Source organism: Garra rufa, chromosome 10, assembly GCF_049309525.1.
Source record: "Garra rufa chromosome 10, GarRuf1.0, whole genome shotgun sequence".
Classification (NCBI taxonomy): Eukaryota; Metazoa; Chordata; class Actinopteri; order Cypriniformes; family Cyprinidae; genus Garra; species Garra rufa.
The window spans coordinates 13,665,652-13,691,133 of NC_133370.1; the positions used below are offsets into that span (position 1 = coordinate 13,665,652).

Genomic DNA, 25,482 nt, shown 5'->3' on the forward strand with positions numbered 1-25,482 from the left:
CGGGAAGACTGGAAGAAAGGAATAATAGCGGCGCTCTGTTTCTATTCTGTCACCGGACTAGAGATCAGTGGAATCAGATTATGAACCGATTAACATGTTAGATAAATATACAGTTTATTTGAAACATTAATAATTTCCAACATATGAACAGATCCAGATATCAGATGACACATTTTTTACCTTTACCCAATGAAACAGTACATTTTCTGTTGAGATTATTAGTTCGGAATAGAGTTTGTATTAGATAACACCTTAGATTTCGTAAATAAACGATAATTTGCTAACGTGTCTAATATCAATGTGATCCGATCAAATGGTTCTGTCGTGGAGTGGAAAATCAGATGTATCGTGTCGTGTCGACAGAAGATTAAACTGAGTTTTAGCACCAGAAGGAATTCAGAGAGGTGTGTAACTTTTTAACGTCTACTTTTTGTCTCGATGTGTAACGTTAAGCATAACCGGTTACCATGGTAATTGTCTGTAAGGATGGTTTATCGATTATATTTAGAGTATAGAGTATTTAGAGACCTCAACTAAAAATGTCTGCGTGTCATTCCATTAAAATGGAAAATGTCATAATTTATTCATATACACCACTTGTTTGATACTTTGCCTTATGTATAACTTGCTCATGCGTTGTATTTTTCTTTTCTTCTATTTTCGCTATTAATAATAACTTTCTTTGCATCTATAAATAAAGCTTTTATTGCCATAGTTGCTTACAATACTAGTCAAAAGTTTTTGAACAGTAACATTTTTAATGTTTTTTTTTTAAGAAGTCTCTTCTGCTCAACAAGCCTGCATTTATTTGATCCAAAGAACAGCAAAAACAGTAAAAATTGTGAAATATTTTTACTATTTAAAATAGCTGTTTTCTATTTGAATATATTTTAAAATGTAAATTATTCCTGTGGTTTCAAAGCTGAATTTTTAGCATTATTACTACAGTCACACAATCCTTCAGAAATCATTCTAATATTCTGATTTGGTGCTCAAAAACATGTATTATTATTATTATTATTATTATTATTATTATTATTAAGTTGAAAACAACCGAGTATTTTTTTTTTCAGGTTTCTTTGATGAATATAAAGTTCAGAAGAACAGCATAAATGTCTTTATCATCACTTTTGATCAACTTAAAGCATCCTATAGCATTTCTATAATTTCTTAGTCAAAAAAAAAAAAAGAATTATACTGACTCCAAGCTTTTGCATGGTATAGTCTATAATCTTACAAAAGCTTTTTATTTCAGATCAAATGCTGATCTCTGGATCCTCCTATTCATCAAAGAATCCTGAGAAGAAAGGAATCAACTGCTTTAAATATTATTAATAATAGTAATAATAAAAATAATAAATGTTTCTTGAACATCAAATGAGCATATTAGAATGATTTCTGAAGGATCATGTGACATTGAAGACTGGAGTAATGATGCAAAAAAATTCAGCTTTGAAATCACAGAATAAATTCCATTTTAGAATATATTCAAAATAGTAAATTAATAGTAAAAATATTTCTAAATTTTACTGTTTATACTGTACTTTGGCTCAAACAAATGCAGGCTTGGAGACCAGAAGAGACGTCTTTAAAAATACTACAAATCTTTTTGTTCAAAAACGTTTGACTGGTTTTTGGATTGTGCTACAGTCTACAATTTTTATTTGTTAACATTAGTTAACTACATTAACATCAACTACAAAAATACTTCTAAAGTAATATTAAAAGCAGAAGTTGTATTATTATATTTAATGGACCTGAGGTAACATAAACTGAAAATGTAAAAATACATTTTATTAACTAATTTTAACAAATACTGTAACAAATTATTGCTTGTTGTTAGTTAACGTTATTACATGCATTAATTAATGAGACCTCACTGTAAAGTATTACTGGTATTGTTTATGTAAAATAAGCCATTTGTATCTACAGGTGGTGCTGTAGAGCTGCGTATTATGTTTGATGTGCTTTGCAATAATTTTTGTATGTGTTCCAGATGGATGAGGTATTGGAGAAGTTTCTGGAAGATCAGAAAACAAAGATAGAAGAGGAGAAGGCATGTCTGGAACAGGAGCCCCCGTACATGGAGATAAGGGTGAGAGAGAGTTAATGATGTGGATAATGAGAACAAGTGTCAATGGTGTTCATTATACTGTTGTTAATTATTGATGCATCAGAGGCGGACAGGTCACGCTCTCCAGAAAGAGAACATCCCTCCATGCACAAGTCAGCAAGGTAAAGCACTGTTTGCAATTTAATATTAATTTCTGTTATATGTAAACCTGGTTTTAAAGGTGTGTATGTGTAATTTCATTATGTAGATGGAGTGAGTCTACCGCTCGGAGAGGAATACGAGAGAAAGAAACACAAACTGCAAGAAGAGCTCAGGAATGATTACAGGAAATACAAGACAGAGGTGAGACACAATGCTAAGTGTGTCATCCTCAAAACCATTTAAAATACAATAGAAACCTTTATACAGACCCAGAATCTTCATTTCTCACTACCTTTGTGTCTTTTGCAGAAAGATCACTGGGATGCTGGTGACATTCACACAGTTCCACCGAGAAGACGAATACCCAGGGTACAGTGTTGTGTCAAAAGCATGATTGTTTGTTTCCTCCTCCTTTACTGAACAGATTTTGTGAGATTGAGGTTTCCCTTCTGTGTCTGTCGCTCTCATTGTTATATCTGCTGTCATGTCAGACGGCTGAGTATTCTGATACAATATGATTATATTTAAGCAATGATTGATGATTTTTCTACATGTCACAAAGGTATTACTGTTTTTTCGACACTACCCAATTTCCCACCATCTAATCCCACTTCGTCTGATACCTGTTTGCCCATTAGAAAAGCCACATCATCTGCTAGTGTGTCATACATTACGATAATATTACCATAATATAACTGTGGTTCTGCCAAAGTACTGTTTTGTAAGGACAAATCTCTCCTGCTCACTTTTTCAGGCGGTCCGTGTGAAGGATGTGGCCACCCTTACAGAGGTGTGTGGGCTGGGATGGGGTGTGTGTAGCTCTGAGGAAGACTGCAGCGATGAAGAACTCATGCTTTTGCAAGGGAGGCGACATCAGAGAGAGAGAGACACCAGGACAACACACAGGTGAAGACAGAGTTGTTTACAACTGGTGACTTATGATCGTTTAATTCTCCATGGGCTGGTTTTGAAAATAACATTTTTGTATTAATATTATTTATTATGTTATAATTATTTCTGATGATATTTAATTTATAAACATTTATTATATTACATTATATACACTACCTGTCAAAAGATTTTTAATGTTCAACAAAATTCTCTTTTGCTCACCAAGCCTGCATTTATTTGATCCAGCAGTAATATTGTGAAATATTTCTACCATTTAAAATAACTGCTTTCTATTTGAATAGATTTTAAAATGTAATTTATTCCTGTGATCAAAGCTACATTTTCAGCATCATTACTCCAGTGTTCAATGTCACATGATCCTTCAGAAATCATTCTAATATGCTGATTTCAAGAAACATTTTTTATTATGTAACATTATGCACTATACCATTCAAAAGCTTGGAGTCAGTATAATTAATTTTATTTTTTTTATTTTTTGGGGGGGAAATTATTTAGCAAGGATGCTTTAAATTGATCAAAATTGATAATAAAGACATTTATAATGTTAGAAGAGATTAGATTAGATAAATGCTATACTCTATTCATCAAAGGAACCTGAAAAAAATCTGTTTAACATAAAATTAATAAAATATGATTTTTGATCAGCAAGACAACATATTAGAATGATTTCTGAAGGATTATAGGACGCTGAACACCGGAGTAATGATGCTAAAAATTCAGCTTTGAAGTCACAATTAAATTACATTTTAAATTACATTAAATTAATTAAACATTTTAAATTAAATTACATTTTAAAATATATTCAAATAAAAAAGCAGTTATTTTAAATGGTAAAAACATTTCAAAATTTTAGTTTTTGCTGTACTTTGGATCAAATAACCACAGGCTTGTTGAGCAGAAGAGATTTTCTTTAAAAAACATTAAAAATCGTACTGTTCAACAACTTTTGACTGGTAGTGTATATTACAATATGTGACCCTGGACCACAAAACCAGTCATAAGGTTACATTTTACAAAACTGAGATATATACATCATATGAAAGCTCAATAAATAAGCTTTCTGTTGATGTATGGTTTGTTAGGATAGGACAATATTTGGCCGAGATACATCTATTTGAAAATCTGAAATCTAAGGGTGCAAAAAATCTAAATACTGAGAAAAACACCTTTAAAGTTGTCCAAATTAAGTTCTTAGCAATGCATATTACTAATCAAAAATTACATTTTGATAGGTTTACTGTAGGAATTTCACAAAAAATCTTAATGGAACATGATCTTTACTTAATTTCCTAATAATTTTTGACATAAAAGAAAAATCAATAATTTTTGACCCATACAATGTATTTTTGGATATTGCTACAAATAAACCCCAGCGACTTAGGACTGGTTTTGTGGTCCAGGGTCACATATGTGTTTTACATATTGTGTATTAGAAAATTTAAGTTGCATATATAAACAGTATCATCTTTAAGTCTGTCTCTACTCTCCTGTCTTTCTCTTATAAGAAGAGGGGAATTGTACACAGAGACAGGACATCACACAAGCAAACTACAGCACAGAAACAGGTTAAAAAATGCATACACTGATTACATGTACAGTATTGGCAAACTAGCAGCTTTTTTAATGGCAGAATGGTATTGACCCACATTTATTTCTTCTTTTTCACTGTAGAATGTCGACATCCGTTGCGACCCAAGCCAATAACAGATCTGTATCTGTGGCCAGTCAGGACACAGTTTGCACCACTGGACTTCTAATAGGTAGGTATGGGCTGTAGTATTAGGATTCTGATTGGCTAGAGAATTTTCTTACGACTTTGATTAGCTTTAATAACTCTGGATTGAATGCAGAATGACTCTGACTTGATTTTAAATGAATACTTCACCCAAAAATGAAAATTGTGTCATCATTTACGCACTCTCCCAAACTGTCATTCCAAAACTGTTTGAATTTCATTCTTCTGTGGAAGAAAGAAAGAAGATATTTCATGAAAATCCTCTGTGCTTTTTGGTCTATGCATTGGAAGTCAGTAGGCATCGAAACAGTTTAGTTCCCAATTTTCCCAAATATCTTCTTTTGCATTCCATGGAAGAAATAAAGTCATACAGTTTGGGAATCATATGACGGTGAGTAAATGATGACAGGAAGTTCATCCATTTAACTGGCATTAAGGCTCAGGTTTCTGACATGGCTGATTTTGATTGACAGGTGCAGTGGATCTGGAGGCCACAAAGCAGAGGAAAAAGGAGCGTTATAGATGTGAACTTCAGGAACAAATTGCAGAGAAACAGAGTCACAAAAGGAGGTGTGTGTTGCAAAATAAAACAGAATTAACAAATTAAACAGAATGTTAATGCCCTCTCATGTATTATTTCTGTAATTCAACTTTCTTTAGGGAGAAGGAACTGGACCTGAGAGTTTCAACAGATGCTGAGAAAAAGGTAAGGTAAGGTGTGTGTTTGTGTGTGAATATATTTGTTGATGTTCTTGTGTTGATTTTCTGACCTTTTCCTTTAAAGCAGCTCTTTGCAAGTGAGGTGTCTGCATACAGAAAGCAACTCAGGGATGAGATGATCCGTGTGGACACTGCTGAACCTCCAGAGGGTCTTCTTCAATGCAGGACAGACCCTCTGTCTCTATGCAGGTATATATAGATATATAATTGCACACACGCAAACACACACATGCGGTTCTTTAAGCTCACAAACATGTTTTTGTTTTTTACAGGATACCTTTTGTTCCTACTCACCTCCCATTCCTTGCAGATGCCTATAAGACTCCAAATAATGATGCTGAGAGTTTGCTGAGCCCCAGTAGAGCCTGTAAGACACACTTGAGACACAGCAGATTAATTAAATATGAGTTAACTTGCAATGAGGATAAACATGGTTTTGTGCAATGAAATATTAGTTGGTGTATCAATATTTATGAATCATATTGGTTCACTTTTGTGCTGTAAATAATTTTGCCACAGTGTTGGGTATTCTGGATCCTGATTCAAAATCAGTTGAATCTACTTAGCATGAAAACCAGTTTTTAAATCTGTATAGCATGAGATTCCTACTGGTGCTACATCATGGCCCTGTTTGTGTGTTTATTTCCACAGATTGCCCGATAACGGGAGTTTCTTTGTCAACATCATTAGCAGAGCCACGTCAACTCAGTCCGCACTGCAGAAGCACTAACAGACAGTAAGATTAGATTTGAACTTACTGAACTATTTATTTTCGCACTGATTCTTTTTGAAGATCTTTAAAGTTTTTAAACCTTATGTTAGCCTGGACCACAAAGCCAGTCATAAGGGTAAATTTGTAATTTGAAACTGAGATTTGTACATAAATACGCTTTCCATTGATGTATAGTTTGTTAGGATAGGACAATATTGATGAAAATCCGGAATCTGAGGGATGCAAATATAAATATTAAGAAAAATGCCTTTAAAGTTGTCCAAATGAAGTTCTTAGCAATGTATTACTAATCAAAAAAGAAGTTTGGATATATTTACGGTAGGTACGGTAGATACTATATATCTTAATGGAACATGATCTTTACTTGATATCCTAATTATTTTTGGCATAAAAGTAAAGTTTTGACCCATACAATTTAGTTTTTGGCTATAGCTACAAATATATCATGCTGCTTAAGAATGGTATCGTGGTCCGGGGTCACAATTAAAACAAATCTTGTTTTTGGGGTGTATTTGTGCTTGTGTGTTTTAGGAGGATTCTGGGTGAGAATGAAGTTGCGGGTCCAGGTCTTTTAGTATTTCCTGCACATCATGCAAAGACAGACAGACTCAGCTATAAAGAAGAGCTCAGAAAGCAGGTGTGCTAATGCATTTACAATCATAGGTGTGTCCTTATTGCACATTAAACAGTAATTCTTAATGACCTAGTAAAAAGTGTGTGTGTGTCTTTGTTAACAGTGGGTTTGCATTCACGTTTATTCTAACTTAAAACATGAAAAAGAGCAATAGAATGCTTCTCGAAGACTTCCAGCTTATTAGGTTGTTTGATTCTCTGCCCTGTGAGTAGATAGAGGAGCGGGCCGCACAGAAGAGGGTGGACAGAGAGGAGAAGCGAAGACTGGAGGCTGAGCTTGAAGCCAGTATGAGAGCATATGAACCTTGGGGAAGAGGCGGAGCTGGTGCACCACTCAGAGACAGCACTGGAAATCTAATTAGTATGATTTATTTATTATGATTTAATCTATGAAACTTGACTATATTAATGATGTGTGTGTGTGTGTTTGTGTGTAGCTGATCTGAAGCAGATGCATCTTTTGAATGCAGCAGCTGTAGCACCACCACCGCAAAGGCCGGAGAGGCCAGGTAACATGTTAACATATGTTTTAGTTCACATAGAAACACCTATGATGTGCCTTTAGTGTTTAGATTCTCAAGTTGAATGTGTGTGTATTTGAAGGTTTTGTTGAGACACACTCTCCACAGTTTGGAAGAGGAAATGTGTTTAATCAGATGCTGTCACCCCAACAACAACTGGAGCAAGACCAGTACAAAGCTTACCTGAGACACCAGGTAGGCTACACACATGCACTACTGGATTTTTAGGATTAAAAAAAAATTATATATATATACATATACACTGCTCAAAGAAATAAAGGGAATACTAAAATAACACTTCCTAGATCTGAATGAATGAAATATTCTTATTAAATGTGTGTGGCCTCCACGTGCCTGTATGACCTCCCTACAACGCCTGGGCATGCTCCTGATGAGGTGGCGGATGGTCTCCTGAGGGATCTCCTCCCAGACCTTGACTAAAGCATCCGCCAACTCTGGGACAGTCTGTGGTGCAACGTGGCGTTGGTGGATGGAGCAAGACATGATGTCCTAGATGTGCTCAGTTGGATTCAGGTCTGGGGAACGGGCGGGCCAGTCTATAGCATCAGTGCCTTCATCTTGCAGGAACTGCTGACACACTCCAGCCACATGAGGTCTAGCATCGTCTTGCATTAGGAGGAACCCAGGGCCAACCGCACCGGCATATGGTCTCACAAGTGGTCTAAGGATCTCATCTCAGTACCTAATGGCAGTCAGGCTACCTCTGGCGAGCACATGGAGGGCTGTGCGGCCCTCCAAAGAAATGCCACCCCACACCATTACTGACCCACTGCCAAACCGGTCATGCTGGAGGATGTTGCAGGCAGCAGAACGTTCTCCACGGCGTTTCCAGACTTCTCTGTCACATGCTCAGTGTGAACCTGCTTTCACCTGTGAAGAGCACAGGGTGCCAGTGGTGAATTTGCCAATCTTGGTGTTCTCTTGCAAATGCCAAACGTCCTGCACGGTGTTGGGCTGTAAGCACAACCCTCACCTGTGGACGTCGGGCCCTCAAACCACCCTCATGGAGTCTGTTTCTGACCGTTTGAGCAGACACATGCACATTTGTGGCCTGCTGGAGGTCATTTTGGAAGGCTCTGGCACTGCTCCTCCTGTTCCTCCTTGCACAAAGGTGGAGGTAGTTGACCTGCTGCTGGGTTGTTGCCCTCCTATGGCCTCCTCCACGTCTCCTGATGTACTGGAATGTCTCCTGGTAGCGCCTCCATGCTCTGGACACTACGCTGACAGACAAAGCAAGCCTTCTTGCCACAGCTCGCATTGATGTGCCATCCTGGATGAGCTGCACTACCCGAGCCACTTGTGTGGGTTGTAGACTCCGTCTCATGCTACCACTAGAGTGAAAGCACCACCAGCGTTCAAAAGTGACCAAAACATCAGCCAGAAAGCATAGGAACTGAGAAGTGGTCTGTGGTCACCACCTGCAGAACCACTCCTTTATTCGTGGTGTCTTGCTAATTGCCTATAATTTACACCGGTTGTCTCTCAGTGTTGCTTCCTAAGTGGGCAGTTTGATTTCACAGAAGTGTTCCCTTTATTTTTTTGAGCAGTGCATTTATTTCACGAGTTCAAGCTTACATATAATTAGCCGGAGAATAGAAATGCATGTTTGGCGTGCTGTCCGGTGAAGGGCTTCGAGCTCGGGGATGGCCCGAACCCAGAGTACCCCCCAATAGTGAGAACTCGGAGTGGGAGATGGGGTGGTGGAGGGTTACTGATAAACCGTCAAGTGAATGGAGGTGGGTCAGCTGTATTTAAACCTATGGCGCTGATTGACTTGAGTGGGCTCCTCTTATGATGTTTACGCTAAGTATCTGACGCGCTTCTCCTGAACTTTGTTAATGAAACATCACATATTGTGTCATAGTTTTTCAGTGTGGTTCAGTTTTAAAACTTTTGGATCCCATAGTGTCTGTATAGAAATATATTTTCATGTGTTTTTTTGTGACATTAGATAGAAGAGAAGCGAAGGAAGCAGGCAGAGGAGAGAGAGCGGATGATGGCAGAGGAGGAGAGGGAAGACCGACGACTGGCTGAACAGAGAGAGAAAATCAGGAGAGAGTATGAAGAGGAGCAGGAGAGCAGAAAACGCAGAGAGTTGGAGGTCAGACAAACACATATGAACTCCTAAATGTCTTACTTGAAGGAGATGCACATCTGTGCTAATTGTTCACTTTAAATCACATTTTCCATCCGAATAAAAGGGAATTTAAGTGCTTAAGGAAATGCATGTTGTCTTGTTTAATTTTTCAGTACATTATGTGAGCTCTCCTTATGATCTCAGACAATCCCAGTGACCAGCACCACTGACTTTAAGTAAACTTTTTGCAGCAAAAACTGAAGAATGAAGAACTTGCTCGTCTTGTGGAGGAGAGACGGAGGGATGCAGAGAAAAAGAAAAAAGAAGAAGAAGAGAAAGAGAGTGCAGCTGTCAGAAAGCAGGAAGAGCAAGAGAGACAAATAAGACTGCAACAGGTGTGTGACAGTGAAGTTTACTTGAGTGAGCTATATACACATTCAAACCAAAAATTATTCAGACACCAGATATAATTTGATAATTTGTGATATTTTTTACTAGTGGGTGCAGGACACTATAGGTAATTTATGTAAGTGAAGAAGTGACATAATATACCACAAAAATTCTTCATACAGTGGACTAAAACTGTTGAAAATTTGGGACCGAAAATTATTCAGACATTTTAGCTGATGTTTTGCTTAAGGGTTTTTTCTTTAATTGCTAATGCAACATTTTTACACCACAGACTAAACAAAATGAAGCATTGCTTGGTAATTGGTCAACAAAGTATTGATAGTTGTGTAAATATTGTCCTACTAACAGTTGTCTGAATGTTTGGTTGATTGGTTGGTTACCATTTTCTAAACTATAGTGAATAAACTGAGAAATGTTGAAGGTGTCTGAATAAATTTTGGTTTGACTGTATTTAAGCTAATTTTTTCTAGATGTAGTGAGTGTCTATGACAGTATTGTCATCTGTTTTTTCTTTAGGTTCAACGTCCACCATCTCCTCCTATTCCTGCCCTACAGAAGAAACACCGCAACCTTTCAACTGCTACAGTAACAAACACAAACTTGATTTAAATATAGCAAATGCTTATCTTCAAGTCGTGTATAAAATTGTGTATAACACATAACAGTGACTATAAAATATGTATTTTTTAGGTTGTAGGAGTTTTAAGTTTTGATGTTTGAGTTAGTGGGCTAGCTTTGGGCCATGGTTAATTGGCCATTGGCTAGTTTTGTTATGCAGATCCGGCAGCCATGTTATCTTTTCAAGACCTTGCAACCAAACCTTAGCCTAATTACCGTAACTCTCTTATTGTCCTAAATGCAAACACTCATGTTCACTTCTAACTCACTAATGAACTGTATATATATTTTTCAGGATTTCCCTGCATTTCGGGCTCCTCCGTCTCCGGAAAACAGAAACAACCAGAGGACAGAGAGTAAACACTCATACATTTTCAGTTTTTATATATGTGACCCTGAACCACAAAACCAGTCGTAAGGGTCAATTTTTTAAGGGTTGAATTTATCTAAAAGCTAAATAAATAAGCTTTTCAGTGATGTATTGGATAGGACAATTGATGTTTGTTAGGATAGGACAATATTAGGCCGAGATTTTCCAACTATTTGAAAATCTGGAATCTGAGGATGCAAAAAAAAAGTTAATATTGAGAAAATCACCCTTGAAGTTTTCCAAATGAAGTTCTTAGTAATGCATATTACTAATCAAAAATTAAATTTTGATATATTTACGGTAGAAACTTTACAAAATGTCTTCATGGAATATGATCTTTACTTAATATCCTAATGATTTTTGCCATTAAAAATTGATAATTTTATACAAATATACTTGTCCTTTTATGACTGGTATTGTGGTCTCAGAGTCACATATTAATCTAATAATATTCGCTATAGCCTAACCCTGAATCTGACCTCTACAGAAATCACTTTTTATTTTTAGATTTGAACTAAAAAGGATTTAGTCCATTATTAAGCCATTAATAATTATAAGAGGTCTCCAGAATTTGGCTGATTTCCGGTTTTACTAACACTGCAGGTCCCTAAAATATGAACTTCTTTAGTTCATAGACTAAGTTAAGTATATTTAATACCATGCGCTCTTTTTTTAGAGGGTTTACTGTATTTGTTTTTTTCAGAGGACAGAAGTGAGGTTGTAAATGAGTTGTGTGCATTAAGAAGACGTCTGCGCAGTGAACAGCGGCGTCTGGAGGAGCAGCTCTTACAGACTGAGTGGGAGCATTTCCCCTCCCCTTTCACTGACAGGTACAGTACAAAATGTTATTTTGATAATGACACTCTAAATTAAATAACACTTCATTTAGTTTGTTTGCATTTCAGTTTGAAATACTTTGATTGGTGAGTATTATACCAGTGAAACAACTGTTCTCTACTGTATGTGCAGTACTATAATTCAGGTACTATACACACTGTTATGTCCTCTAGAAAAGTAAAATTTTCTTGATAAATTAACTATTTAATAAATGTTTATGTTGTAAGCAGTATTGTGAATAATCATACTTAAGGGAGTTGCATCTTTAACTGTGACTGTTTTTACAATAGAGCACTTTATGTGTGTGTTTGTAGGCACAGAACGGATGTGTTTGACATGGCTCGTTTGCGTATGCCTGTTCGAGGTCCCTCCGCCCGTGGCACTGAGCCAATCAGCTCAAAGGGAGCTGATGATATCATGTACAGGGGTAAAAACTGGCTAGCTAATACCAATATCAATCTGGGGCCTGTTGCATAAACTTAGCCTCTATGTAAAGACTGTCTTTTAAGTACGACTTTGACCAAGTAGCAGTTAGCAGTAAGGGGTATTCAGTCATAGACTAAAAAGTTGCATTCTAATATACAATTTAATTTAACTGAATTGAAAATATTATGGCCAGTGTTAAAGAAAAAACTTGGGTGACTCACTTCTAAAACTTGTCCATGCCTTTTATGCAACTGGCCCCTGAGCTATAAGGATTGTGTTTACTGAAATAAATACTAGTTTACAAATGTTTGTAGTTCCTTCAATATATAGCAGATCAAGTCATACTTAAGTCATTTGTTGTTGGCTCAATTCATGTTTGGTCTTTTTATGTAAATTCATCTGTGGTGAACTGACACTTTTTTTTTTCCATATTTCTCAGATGCTTTTATGCTTCTTCCTAGAACACGTCAATCTGTAAGTTTCCCCCTCACACTCTGAATGTAAGATGTGCATGTTATTTCCTGTGCTTATTATTTTCGTTGTGTTCTGCAGTACTAGAAGCAGCTCCATCAGAACTGAATTATGTTACAATTAACTGTTCTGTTTTTCTATCACACAGAGACACAGAGATGTTGAGGGGGGACGAGGATCTGTGCTACTGTCAGAAAGTGAATTCATTGGTGGGATCACACATTTCTTTAACTGCTTCATGAGTGACTATTTTATACAGTGGCCACAAAATTAGTTTGGACACTTAAGACACTTAAAACTGTATTACTGTTTTGCATTATATAAGAAATCAACAAACCAAGTGACATTTATTTAAAAGAAAAAAATGAACACACTTTATCAACATTTCACAAGATGATGTTTATTTTCATAGTGTTAAAGAATCCTTTTCTCGTCTGTTTTTTTTTTAACTAGATCAGAATGGAGTTGCTTTCCCTGTTCCTCCAGAAGCTGAGAAAAAATCTGCTAAACTGTCTGCGCGAGAGCGACGCCGACTGGCAAGCATTCAGGTAATTCACACTGAAGACAACTAAACATGTCTGTATAGTAGCCCTGTGCAATATATCAAAATATCGCAAATGTACATATCGAAATATGCATATTACTACAGCTTGCAATATTTGGGGCCATGAACAAAAGACGAAGAGAAGATCACTCACTGCTTAAATAAGAATCAGTGCATATTGATTTCATAGAGTGAAGACTAAGCAGTGTTTCATTTTTCCTTTTTATTATTCAGTTCTTAAACAGATATTACAATGATTACACTAAAGTAACTAATGTACACTAATTACATTTTTATGTAATGCTAGGGTATGTTCACTTTAAAAAGTTGTTGTAGGGATGCTTTCTTCTCACATAAAGTAAAACATGCATGCTAGTTATATTAGAATCAGAATGAGCTTTATTCACCAAGTGTGCACAAACACAAGGAATTTGATGTGGTTTTACAGGAGCTCTTGATACACAAATACATTTCAAACTCTTACAGACTAAAGTGCAAATAATACTGATGAAAATGCATGCTATTGTTGCATTTTATTGTCAGATTTTTCTTCATGCATTAGTTCAGTCATAATATATATTTTGGATAAATGTGAGTTATCTGCACAATAAACAATCAAAAATTCTTAGCCAACATCCACTAAATTTCACATTATATATTTTGGAAAACATGCTATTGTGGAATATTAAGACTTGTATGGCTTAATATAATGTAAATGATGGCTTTTACTAAAATATGTAGTAGAAAGCCCATGAAAGATTTATATTATTTAAAAAAAAAAAATCTACATCTTTTTTTTTTTTACAAACTTTGGACTATGGGGAATGACATTATGACAGTGGTGAGCTACTGGCAGTACCTCTTGATAATTTTACCACAACACAGCTCAGAAAATAAAATACTGATATGATGACCACAGCTAATTAAAGAGTTTACAGGTGGTGATGGATACAAGCGTAGGCTTAAACCAAATGCTGTACCATTGATTTTTTTTTTTTTACCCACAAGGAGTCTAAACGCCTCCAGATGTCGAGTGAAATCCACGCTGAGAAACTCAGTGGCAGTCAACAAGTTTAAATCCTGCCAGGATGGCATCTAGCGTTTCTTGTCTCTGCCATTTGTATGCTCTTTCAGTGGACGTGGTCTACTAAAAGCCTCAAAGGCATCAGGGCTAAAGTGGAGAGAGCAAAGATGCAGGTCTTTAAGAAGTCTTATTCGTCCACCGGCATCTTCCCATTCTTTTCTCCTCTTCTTATTGCTAGAAAAGCAGTGAAGACTTGCATAGCTTCTCTTGTTGCCCGGCTCCTAAAAAAAAAATAAAAAGCAACACCATATGGCATCTAACTTGTGTATTCTGAGTTGTGTTGGTATAAAAATAGCAACAGGTAGTTCCAGTAGATCATCGAGTGCAACTATTTCACATCATCGAAGAAATATTGTGTTCTCCATAGTCCAAAATCTTTCATGGGTTTTCTACTACATATTTCAGTAAGAGGCATAATTAACATTACATTAAGCCATAGAAGTCTTTTACAATTTTGTTTTTGAATAAATTTAGAGTAAAGTAGATAGTAAAGGAAAAGCAGTGAACACTCTAGTACTGTTTAATACTGATAGCATTCCAAGAAGCCATATTCTAATCAAAGGCTAATAACTTATAGTTTAGTTTTAACTTATAGTTTTAAATATGATGACTTCAATGTAATTCTAAAATGTAGGATATAGTCAACATAAAGCAGTGTATACGTGTGTGTTTAGTCTGCAGAGAGGAAGCCAGTGCAGATGCAGTCCTTCAATATAAGGAAGCTCAGAGACACAAACACTCCCAGGATGAAGAGACTACAAGCCTTTGGCCATCACAACCCCACAGCAGGTGTGTGTGTGTTTGTCTCAGTGTATGTTTTACGATTCTGTAGATGCACAACTCAGTTCAAATATGTTTTAGGTGGCTGCTCTGATGATGATGATGATGAAGCAAGTCGTGGTGATGAGCATTTTACGCTGCAGTCTCCTGGCAGGCCCAGCTCCATTGATACAGCCACTACTGAGCCCTGGATTCGAGCTGAGTCTTCAGACACGCTCAGGAGGTTGATGTCTGGCTCTGAACTTTAAAATACATGACCTGTTATTGCAATGCAGTATATACAGGACATTTTATGTATTCTTCAGGTCTCTGAAATAAAAGACTGATTAGCAGAATCTCTACGAGATGAACTGCTTTAACTGCATCACAAAATCTCTTCTGTAAACTGATTTGTGGACCCATGACATCAAGTGGTTATTTTCAACAAAATATAGGAGGAGTGGTAGTTTTTAAAAAATATTTCTGGGCTCTTTTGTGTTGTTGTTGTTTTTTTTTTTTTTTTTGAAGGCATACGTTGTTTTTAGCATTTTGACAGTTTTTAAAAGTGTTTTTACACAAGGATTCACCAGAGTAAATAACACATTGAAAGCACCATAAATTGACTCCTTGAAAGCTTATGGCCTGTTCATATCAAAGATGATAGCTATAATGATACGTTTTTAAAAATCATTCCAAATTTAAATGGAAAAGTCCACACATCTACTGCATGACTGACACTTTCAGAAGATTTTTTTCCCAGAAAAAAACATTGACAGCCAATCAGAATCCACCTGAAATTAAAGGGCTTGAGCATATAAAGTGGTTTATGACATCAGCACATGCTTATAATTGGTGTGAACACAAATATGTGACCCTGGACCACAAAACAAGTCCTAAAGTCCCCCTGTAGTCAAAAATGTTATCCCTTAAAACTGATCTTTGATCATCAAAATTACATATTTAAATGTTTTTCTTGTGAAAATAATTTTGTAACTCTACCCCCTTGCCTCATTTACTAGACGCGGATCTATGAATATGTAAATGAGCCCCGCCTCCACTCAGTCACACCAGCCAGAGCCTGCTGATCCTTCCACTAAATGAACTTAACTGTAGTAAACCAATAAAATGGCAATACATGGATAAAGACTGATTAAACTATGTTTTTACTAGCGGACAACTACAGTGGATACTGTAACATTCGTTAAAGTTAATTACTTGATGATGTTGAGTCCTCAAAATGCCTCAAAGGCTCGAATGCAGCCTAGATAGCAATTCCAGTTCGCGCTTATGGCCATATGCGTCTGAAGTGCAGACACCAATGCGGGAGAGGTGCTTACAATGGTGTTGAATAATGGATTGGCAAATGTTATGTCTAAAAGAATATTCAAAATACCACATAGACAAATAAACAACATAAACACTTTAAGTAGCATGGGTATTTTAGTAATATTTGCAATAGCCAAAAAAACATTGTATGGGTCAAAATGATTAATTTTTCTTTAATGCCAAAAATCATTAGGTAAAGATCATGTTATATGAAGACATTTTGTAAATTTCCAATGTTAATATATAAAAGTTAATTTTTGATTAGTAATATGGATTGTTAATTTGGACAACTTTAAAAGCAATATTTCCTCAATATTTTTTATGCACCCTCATATTCCAGATTATCAAATAGTTGTACAGCATCTCGGCCAAATATTATCTTACAATAACAAACCATACATCAATGGAAAGCTTATTTGTGACCCTGGACCACAAAACCAGTCTTAAGTCGCTGGGGTATATTTGTAGCAATAGCCAAAAATACATTGTATGGGTCAAAATTATTGATTTTTCTTTTATGTCAAAAATCATTAGGAAATTAAGTAAAGATTGTTCCATGAAGATTTTTTGTAAAATTCCTACTGTAAACCTATCAAAATGTAATTTTTGATTAGTAATATGCATTGTTAAGAACTTAATTTGGACAACTTTAAAGGTGTTTTTCTCAGTATTTTGATTTTTTGCACCTTTAGATTCCAGATTTTCAAATTGATGTATCTCGGCCATTATTTATTGAGCTTTCATATGATGTATACATCTCAGTTTTGTAAAATTTAACCTTATGACTGGTTTTGTGGTCCAGGGTCACATTTATTCAGCTTTCAGGTGATTTTTAAATCTAAAATTGACCCTTATGACTGGTTTTGTGGTCCTGGTTCACATATAGTTATCATCCTTAGTGTGAACGGCCCTTTAGAGTCAATGACATGCGTGAAAGAAGCATACTCACTGAGTGCAAAAAACGTTCTTATTTGAACCATTTCATGACAAAGCCTGGCAAAATCAGTTCTGCTGTGGCACTGATACCGTCTGCAATCCGTTCAAATGTGGATGGTTTTGACTTCTCTTCATTATGCATTTCTGATCTTAAGCGGTCGATTTGCCTCTGCATCTGGGAGGCTTGCTCCTGTAAGCCCTTCTGTAGAAGAGCATCCTTCTCCTGCAATACAACACAAACAACCAGAAATGAAAGAATTAGTAACCAAGATTTCAACCTTCTCTGAAGCACATCAAGTACGTCTTTTAAAAGGAAGTGGCTTTACTCTTAGTTTTGCTTCCAGAACTCGTTCATTGTCTCTTCTCATTCTCTCCTGCTCTCTTTCCATCTGATGAATGATTTGATTCACATGCTCCTGATGAGATCTCTGCATGTCTTTAAACGTCTGCTCCTGTAAGCGGTTCTGTTCCTCTAGACCTCTTTGCCGCTGCTCTAGAATCTCATTCTTCAACCTCTGCACTGTATAAAAAAGAGAGATCGTATAATGAACTAACTCTTTGTAGTCATTGTACTGTCTTGTGTATCATTGAGAGCCTTGACTGATTGTGGATTGATAGAGAAGTGTGCAGATAACTGTACCCTCTTTTTCATGTTCCGCTGCGTTGAGAGATTGGTCAGCTTGTAGAATCATATTACCAATATCTTTCTTTTCTTTCAAAAATTTGCTCAGCACTTCTTCACTCTATAGAAAAAAGTAAGGTATCATTTAAACATCCTGTAAGTAATCCATACTATTTATTTTTTGCTAATTGAAATAAAGCTGAAATAAAATATACATATTATATGAAAACAACCTCTCGAAAGTAAAAAACTAAAATAAAGATAATTCAAAATATTAAAAAAAGACTAAATTCTACCATTAAATTATACAGAAAACTGAAAACAAAATAAATGTTAAGTAAAAATATTAATATATATTACAATATCCTATGAAGAATACAAGAATACCACTTATCTAGACATCTGTACAACTTGTGTTCATATTTTAAGCCTTCTAAAAACCAAATGACCTTTGTGTGAGATTTTCATTGAACAATTTATTTTTTATTTTTTTTGCGCAACAAAGTATTCTCATAGCTTCATAAAAATGGGTTGAACCACTAATGACACATGGACTATATTTTGTCTATGTTCTTGTGGACAGGGGTTTAAAACCACATGAGGGTGAGTAATTAATGACAGAATTTTCATTTTTGTGTGAACTATCCCTCTTTAATAACTGATTCTTAATGTTTAGTCCTTATCTAATCAAATGGAATGAGCTAATGAACTATTCTAAATCTGTGTTTTCATTTCATGACGGCATGTTATTTTGAATCTTTATCAGCATTATAGATGATCAGGGCTGTTTTACTCTCCAAAACAAAGCAAGAGCAAAGCATGCATGTGTGAACTGTACCATTATTTGTGAGTGTGTTCTTGCTCTGTAGTCATGAGTTAGCTGTCTGAGTGTGTCTCTGTACTGTCGGTATCCTCCAGGTCTCAAGTATGATCCATTAAAAACACCTTTTTCCAGTGTATCAAACACCTCACGCAGAACAGCTTCACACTGCTTGACAGATTCTTCCTGATTCTGCTGGCACATCTGCTGATATTCATCAAACATTTTTCCCTAAAACAAATAAAAGTAGCAGAGAAAAGGTTTAGAAAACTTTACATTTGTGCTGTACGTTTGCATAGATGTGCTGTTTATAAGAGTCAGCAGGTACCATGAGCTCTTGTTGGTAGATCTGGTCATTGTCATTGAAGGACATAGTGATGAAAACTTCAACTGCTTTCCTCTCTACAATTTTGTGGATGTTTGACAGCTCTTCTGGGCACATAGGAAGCTGAGCCATGCTGAACATCTCGGTTATGTAGAACTGCAGGGCCTTCTCCACTGCACGGACATTTTGGATCTTAGCCAGAGACACGACTGCGTTCTCCAAACAAGGAACCTTCCCGCTGCGTATTGCCTCTACGTAAACCTCAGCAAGATTACCCAGAGCTGTCGGGAAACACAAGAATAGATCAGAAGATTCACAACATTTGTTTTTCTACTTTTTTATTTTCTATGAAAGTACATACCTGTTCCAGTAATTGTACGGCCTCCATTGACGGTTTTTGGATCTGCACTGACAAAAATGTAATGGCAGAAGGTGTTTGCCTGCTCAAGGAACTCTGAGTCCAGTTCTTTCTCTGTCAGCTGCTCCATTCTCCGCATATTTTGTGGACTAGCAGGCCGAGGGAACACAAAGCACTTCCTCACCGCAAAGAAATGGCGCAGACAGCGCCGGGGCAGGTTATACTGCTCAGTCTGAGGCGAACAGCCTATGAGTAATAACATTACAAAAAGCAGTAATAACTATATTTACAACACTTCTGTGCTCAAATATGGCACCGCTGATGATGTATATTGCATTTACTGTATATGTTAAATCCCAGCTCTTTTCCTCACCTGATTTGAGTCTCAGTGCACTCTCCAAATACTCGTCTGATGTTATTTGCTCATTTTCAATTTTCAGTTCCAGAGTGAAGTCACGAACAGCCCAGACAAACGATGGAAAAACACGCATGAAATCTGCAGACTCGTCCTCATATTGACTCACTTCTGCCTTCATACGAATGTTCTCTGTCAGCTCTGTAACGTAGCTGCATTCAGCGCTGTTCAGGAGGAATAAAACTGCTGCTATGAGAAAGTGTTTTAAATATATTACACGTTATTGTGTGAGAAGGATACTGTAGCTTTTCCAGTGCCGTGTTGTCAATGACTCCTAAACTGTTGTACACTAGAGTGCTGCTGAGAAGAACAGCCAGACAGAAGATCCATGTGTCATGTTTCTCATCCCCCTGAAATATTAAGAGACTGTCAGCTACAATAAGTGGATAAAAATAATAAAGTTAATTCTGCTGAAATGAATGTAGTGTTTTCACAACGCATCATCAATCGGCCATATTGGCTGCACTGAGCATAAACAATGCCACCAAACTATACGATTATTTTGCTGATTATTGCTGCTTAAAATGATCAATTATTGTCATGTTTTAGGCTGTACTAATTGGTCTGACTGGGAAAAACATTTGGAGTACTATAGACTGCCAAAAGTTATAACAAATTAAGGAGAAGGGTACAAAATAATTGTCTGAGGAACAAAAAGCAATTGTGGTTGGCCAAACTGAACCAGGATTTTCAGTGCAATCTTGACAATATTCGTATTTATCTTTTCTCGTATGTATATTTTCCACCTATTAACTTTAGTTTGTCAAAATATTGTGCCCCTTCCTGCTTACTAAGCCCTTCTCTATATGATTTCACAGCTTCCACTTGTTTTTCCATGATTTAGACAGCATAAATTAGCAGAACAACATTAGTAGCACATAAACCGTGCAATCCATGCTGTTGTTTACATCCAAGTATTGTCAAAATGGCCATATATCAGGGCAACTGACCAAATTGTGACACAAATACAAACCCTCTATATCATGCTATGAAAACTACAGAGCCCCTTACGTCACCTGTTGAAGAAAAATAATTAATCCGTGGGGACGGTTTTGCAATTCGTTCCCTCAGTTTATAAACCGTACTCACGAATTCTTAAACTGTTCCCTCGGTTAAACCGTGCCCACGAATTTCCAATCCGTGCGCTCAGATTTTGTAAACCGTACCCTCGGATTTTGAATCCGTACCCACAAATTCATAATCCGTGCGCACGCTTTCGCAATCCGTTCCCACAGTTTGTAAACTGCTCTCATGGATTTGTGGCCCCGCCCCCAAATTCAACGAGGACACGCACACGTTGAATCAGACGCTGAAACGGAATGATCATCGTCGCAGTGATGCTGTAAAATAAGTTTCATGTTTTAAAGAAATAACGACTATTGGACAAACTAGATATTGTGGCATCAAAATGCTTGCATAGAGAAGACATTAATCATTAATGCTGTGCTGTTGTTGTCTGTGTTATTACTATGAATGGTTTTGGTTTAAATAACATTCTCATTAATGGATAGGCTCATTTTTTATTCCTATTTCTTATTAAATGCATACATATTAAATGCATAAAAAGTTGACAGTACAATACACTTGGAACTGTTGATACAGAGATATGTCTTATAAAACACAACAGAGAATCAATTACCCTATCCTTCACCAATAACCAACCTAGAGGCTTGTGCATTTTCATAATATTAACCCTTCTATTGCAGTGCAAAATTAGTCATGCAGCTCTATTCTGGACTAGTTTTTACTTTACTTAATGCATATTGTATCATTTTTTATAGATTTCTCAATATATGATCAATATGCATTATAAAACAGAAAGGGAAGATGGTCACATCACATGAGTCACTTTACTGAATATTATAGTCAGTTATAATGAAATTAAGAAGACTCACATATTTCGGTACACTGTAAAAAAAAAGGGTAAAAAATTCTTAATTAAAAATAAAGTGCAAAAACAATAATTTTACAGATGTTGTCATTTAAAGCTTTTAAAGAAAAACATCTTTATTTTACAGATTTTTTTTCTTGTTTCAATTAGGATATTTTACTTTTACTTTATGGTTTTTGTTTGGCAGTTATAGCTGCCAGTTGTTTGACCGTTTTTTTTTACAGTGTAAAACCCTTATTTGACAGATTTTACCTAGATTATGAAAGCACTAAATGTTCTACAGAGAAACACTGTTATTTTACAAATCATTACAATAAAAAACCTTCAATAAAGTGTCAAAGCATGCGCAAGGAAAATTAACAGTTTTATTTAAAAGACAAAATACAATGAATTTGACCTGTCAGATTCAGTGACTCTACTGTATCTACATATTTCTCAATATCTAATTAATATGCTTTATAAAACAGAAAGGGGAGATGGTCACACATTACATGAGTTACTTTATTAAAAAATTTAAAATAAAAAGAGGTAGCTATGAATTTGACCTGTCAGATTCTGTGACCCTATATTGTATCTACACTACAGTATAGATTTCTCAATATTTGATCTATATGCTTTTTAAAATAAAAAAGAGGAGATGGTCACACATCACATGAGTCACTTTATTGAATATTACAATGTGTTATTTGAAATAAAAAGAGATCACATATTTCGGTAGTTGACCAGATCCAGTGACTCATACTATATAGGCTAATATCTCAGAGTGGTATGCATTTAATAAGAAATAAGAATAAAAAATGAGCCTATCCATTAATGAGAATGTTATTTAAACTAAAACCATTCATAGTAGTACAGGCCCGGTTCTACGGGGGTGCTTGAGGGTGCTAAGCACCCTCAAACGAAATCAATAGCACCCTCAGTTAAAGCTGTAATAATGTCATTTTATTGCAGATTTAGATAACAATCCAGTGAGTAATCATTAAAAAAACATTTATTTTTCTGCTGTAAGCATTAAAACAATGCCCTACCATATTGTAACGCATCAAAGCAGTCAATTAGAGCGTTGCATTTCAGCCTCGGCCGACTAGCCCGACTTTTTTACACCTCTAGTTGCTGGGCTTCAGGCCAATTTTCACGTCAAAGTTCAGAGGCGGACGGGCACCGGTTTTATCTGTCTTAGGTTTCTCCTTATTTTAATATTTTAGACATCCATAAATTATGGTGAAGAAAAAAATGCCGCGCTGGTGGAAACAACAGGAGACTTCACTTTCGGTTTCACTTTCGAGATCGGGCACGGACTGCAGCGCAGCTGGAACAGATCCGCGCTCAAGCACACAATATGCTGAAAATTGCCACAAACACAAAGGTAAATAAATAACACTGAATGTGCCGGGCCAGAAAGAGTAAAGCTTATTTAAATTATATATTAATAAACTAGTGTATTCTGAGTCAGTGTAACAAAAATCCTTTTTGGACGCGCCTTTAAAGAGAAATTTATCTTTTCGGATTACATAATGAGAGAGTTTTTGTTTTCTATTTGTTTTATTTCGTTAAGTAATAATTTAAAACTATTTTATACGTTTTTTTTTAAGTGCACACAAATAAAAGTACACCCTTTACAGTACCGAATGATGTATTAACCTACTCTTACCTTTGTGAGCAAAAATGACAGATAATTTTAAATTGCTTCCACTGAAAAAAATGCACTGGCGCCCATGTCCTGCGTCTTCAGCTTCCACTCTCTGCACAAACTATTGGATATGCGCCTAATACCGCACATTTATCTCTAGGTTTAACGTTTAAACTAACATTGTTTTATACTTGAACTATTTCATATCTATAGATTTTATGCAAATCGTGATGAGTAGGCAAACTGATCAAATTAACAGACTGAACAGTCTACCACTGGGCGCTGTTCCTTAAAAATAATAATAATAAAATAAAATAAAAACTTATATTTTACGAACAAAAATGCTCCAAACGTTTTTTTTCTAAATTAAGTTAATAAAAAAACGAAAGTATAATCAATTTGCCATTACATACAAAAATGAAGTATTTTGATTTTAAAATAGCAACGCGCGCCATCAGTGTCGCGCCCTATGTCGACTATGATGGTATAATGTTAGAGCACCCTCATTAATTTAAGAAGCACCCTCAGTGATTTAGTTCTGGAACCGGGCCTGAGTACCACAGGCAACAACAGCACAGCATTAATGATTAATGTCTTCTCTATGCAAGCATTTCGATGCCACAATATCTAGTTTGTCCAATAGTCGTTATTTCTTTAAAACATGAAACTTATTTTACAGCATCACTGCGACGATGATCATTCCGTTTCAGCGTCTGATTCAACGTGTGCGCGCTCCCGCGCCAATATTTGCTGAACAGCGACCCCTGGTCACAGTTTTCGACGGGTCACAGATTTCGGCACAACACCGGATTCGGATGTATTGTATTGCATTTATTAAACTTTATTTTCTCATAGTAGGCTATATGAGACTATGCAACACTGACAAAACAGAGTTTTTAGCTTTATTATATATTAATCACCAATAGATTAGCTGCTAAAACACCACACCTGTGTTTTATCCCATTGGTTATTCATGTAAAATAAACGCTAAAAGAAGAATGTTTTGTAAGTGCTGATCATGGTAAATTAACGAAATAAATAATGTACAGGTTATGTTGTCATTACTTTGCTCTTAAACTAAATGCAGTGTAATATATTACATATTTAATAATTACATTAACAGTGAACAAGCATCTAACTGTGGGTGAAAAGCTTATCATAAAATCGCCAAAATTCTACATGTTAAGAATGAATAGTACACAAACACATTTGGGCACTTATTTAGCCTATAAATTAAAATAATAATAATTACTATTTTAAGTATTATGACGTAAAAAGCTTATAGCCTACTACTGTTTCTCAGCTATTAAAATAGTTCAGTTTTGCATGAAATGACAAAGTGACTTTATTTCGTTTCGTTTTTTTAATAAGTTAATTTAGAAAAATATTTGGAGCATTTTTTTGTTCGTTCAATATAAGTTTTTGTTTTTTAAAGTAACGACAAGGCGGCCAGCGGCAGAGAATGAGTTCATTATAGCCTGTGTTTGATCAGTTTTGCCTTCTCAAATCATCACGACTTGCTGACAATAAAATTTATAGGCCAAGCATGAAACAACGTTAATTTCAACAATAAACTAATATAAATGTGTATATATTTACCGCCTGCATTTTATCCTATTGCCAATTAATTAATTAATTGTTTTATTATTTCATTAAGTAATAATTTAAAGCATTCTCGATATAGGCCTACATGTAATTGTCTGTGAGGTATGTATTTGCTCCTGTTGAGATAGAAAGGGTATTATGATTGTTTTCTGTTCTGATGTTATTGTGATGCACATAAATAAAAGTATAGACCTATTACAGTTCCAAATGATGTATTACTTTAACAGCTTACTTTCCACTCTCTGCACCAACAATTGCATGTGCCTATATGTTACGTGCACATTTATATTATTTTAACGATGAAATTACATTGTTTTATACTTTAACTTTTTTGAGACTATATCTATATTTATTTTAGCCAAGTCGTGATTATCTGAGAAGGCAAAATTTATCAAACACGATCAACTCACTGTCTGCCGCTGCCTGATCGTTACTTAAAAAACAAACAAACTTATTTTTAAAGAACA

At 35.8% G+C, this 25,482-nt stretch overlaps 2 protein-coding genes across 5 annotated transcripts in view; one reads left to right on the forward strand and one right to left on the reverse strand.

Annotated features, from left to right (window-relative positions):
- On the forward strand, positions 1 to 17,374 carry cspp1b (centrosome and spindle pole associated protein 1b). 4 transcript variants are annotated; one of them, XM_073848310.1, is made up of 28 exons: positions 1 to 404; positions 1,997 to 2,095; positions 2,178 to 2,235; positions 2,322 to 2,416; positions 2,525 to 2,584; positions 2,970 to 3,121; positions 4,633 to 4,692; positions 4,799 to 4,887; positions 5,336 to 5,432; positions 5,523 to 5,568; positions 5,647 to 5,771; positions 5,855 to 5,949; positions 6,234 to 6,318; positions 6,847 to 6,952; positions 7,162 to 7,309; positions 7,386 to 7,457; positions 7,552 to 7,664; positions 9,442 to 9,591; positions 9,819 to 9,962; positions 10,495 to 10,563; positions 10,892 to 10,952; positions 11,670 to 11,796; positions 12,118 to 12,230; positions 12,669 to 12,703; positions 12,849 to 12,909; positions 13,154 to 13,248; positions 15,003 to 15,117; positions 15,190 to 17,374. In XM_073848310.1, the coding sequence occupies exons 2-28, from the start codon at positions 1,997 to 1,999 to the stop codon at positions 15,354 to 15,356; spliced, it is 2,637 nt and encodes an 878-aa protein (XP_073704411.1). In that variant the 5' UTR covers positions 1 to 404; the 3' UTR covers positions 15,357 to 17,374. The 4 variants fall into 4 exon arrangements, with proteins under 4 accessions (XP_073704411.1, XP_073704415.1, XP_073704412.1 ...); XM_073848314.1 differs by having other exon boundaries at positions 15,220 to 17,374; XM_073848311.1 differs by having other exon boundaries at positions 5,650 to 5,771.
- LOC141343691 (guanylate-binding protein 3-like) overlaps positions 15,207 to 25,482 on the reverse strand; it is a 15,647-nt gene continuing 5,371 nt past the window's right edge. The window contains exons 3-11 of the mRNA XM_073848315.1: positions 20,130 to 20,239; positions 19,848 to 20,041; positions 19,478 to 19,720; positions 19,120 to 19,397; positions 18,810 to 19,022; positions 17,990 to 18,092; positions 17,676 to 17,869; positions 17,363 to 17,572; positions 15,207 to 15,345 (exon numbers count right to left, since the gene is read on the reverse strand). Of these exons, the coding sequence (XP_073704416.1) occupies positions 17,381 to 17,572; positions 17,676 to 17,869; positions 17,990 to 18,092; positions 18,810 to 19,022; positions 19,120 to 19,397; positions 19,478 to 19,720; positions 19,848 to 20,041; positions 20,130 to 20,239 (1,527 nt within the window). The 3' untranslated portion in view covers positions 15,207 to 15,345; positions 17,363 to 17,380. The remainder of the gene's footprint in view (positions 15,346 to 17,362; positions 17,573 to 17,675; positions 17,870 to 17,989; positions 18,093 to 18,809; positions 19,023 to 19,119; positions 19,398 to 19,477; positions 19,721 to 19,847; positions 20,042 to 20,129; positions 20,240 to 25,482) is intronic.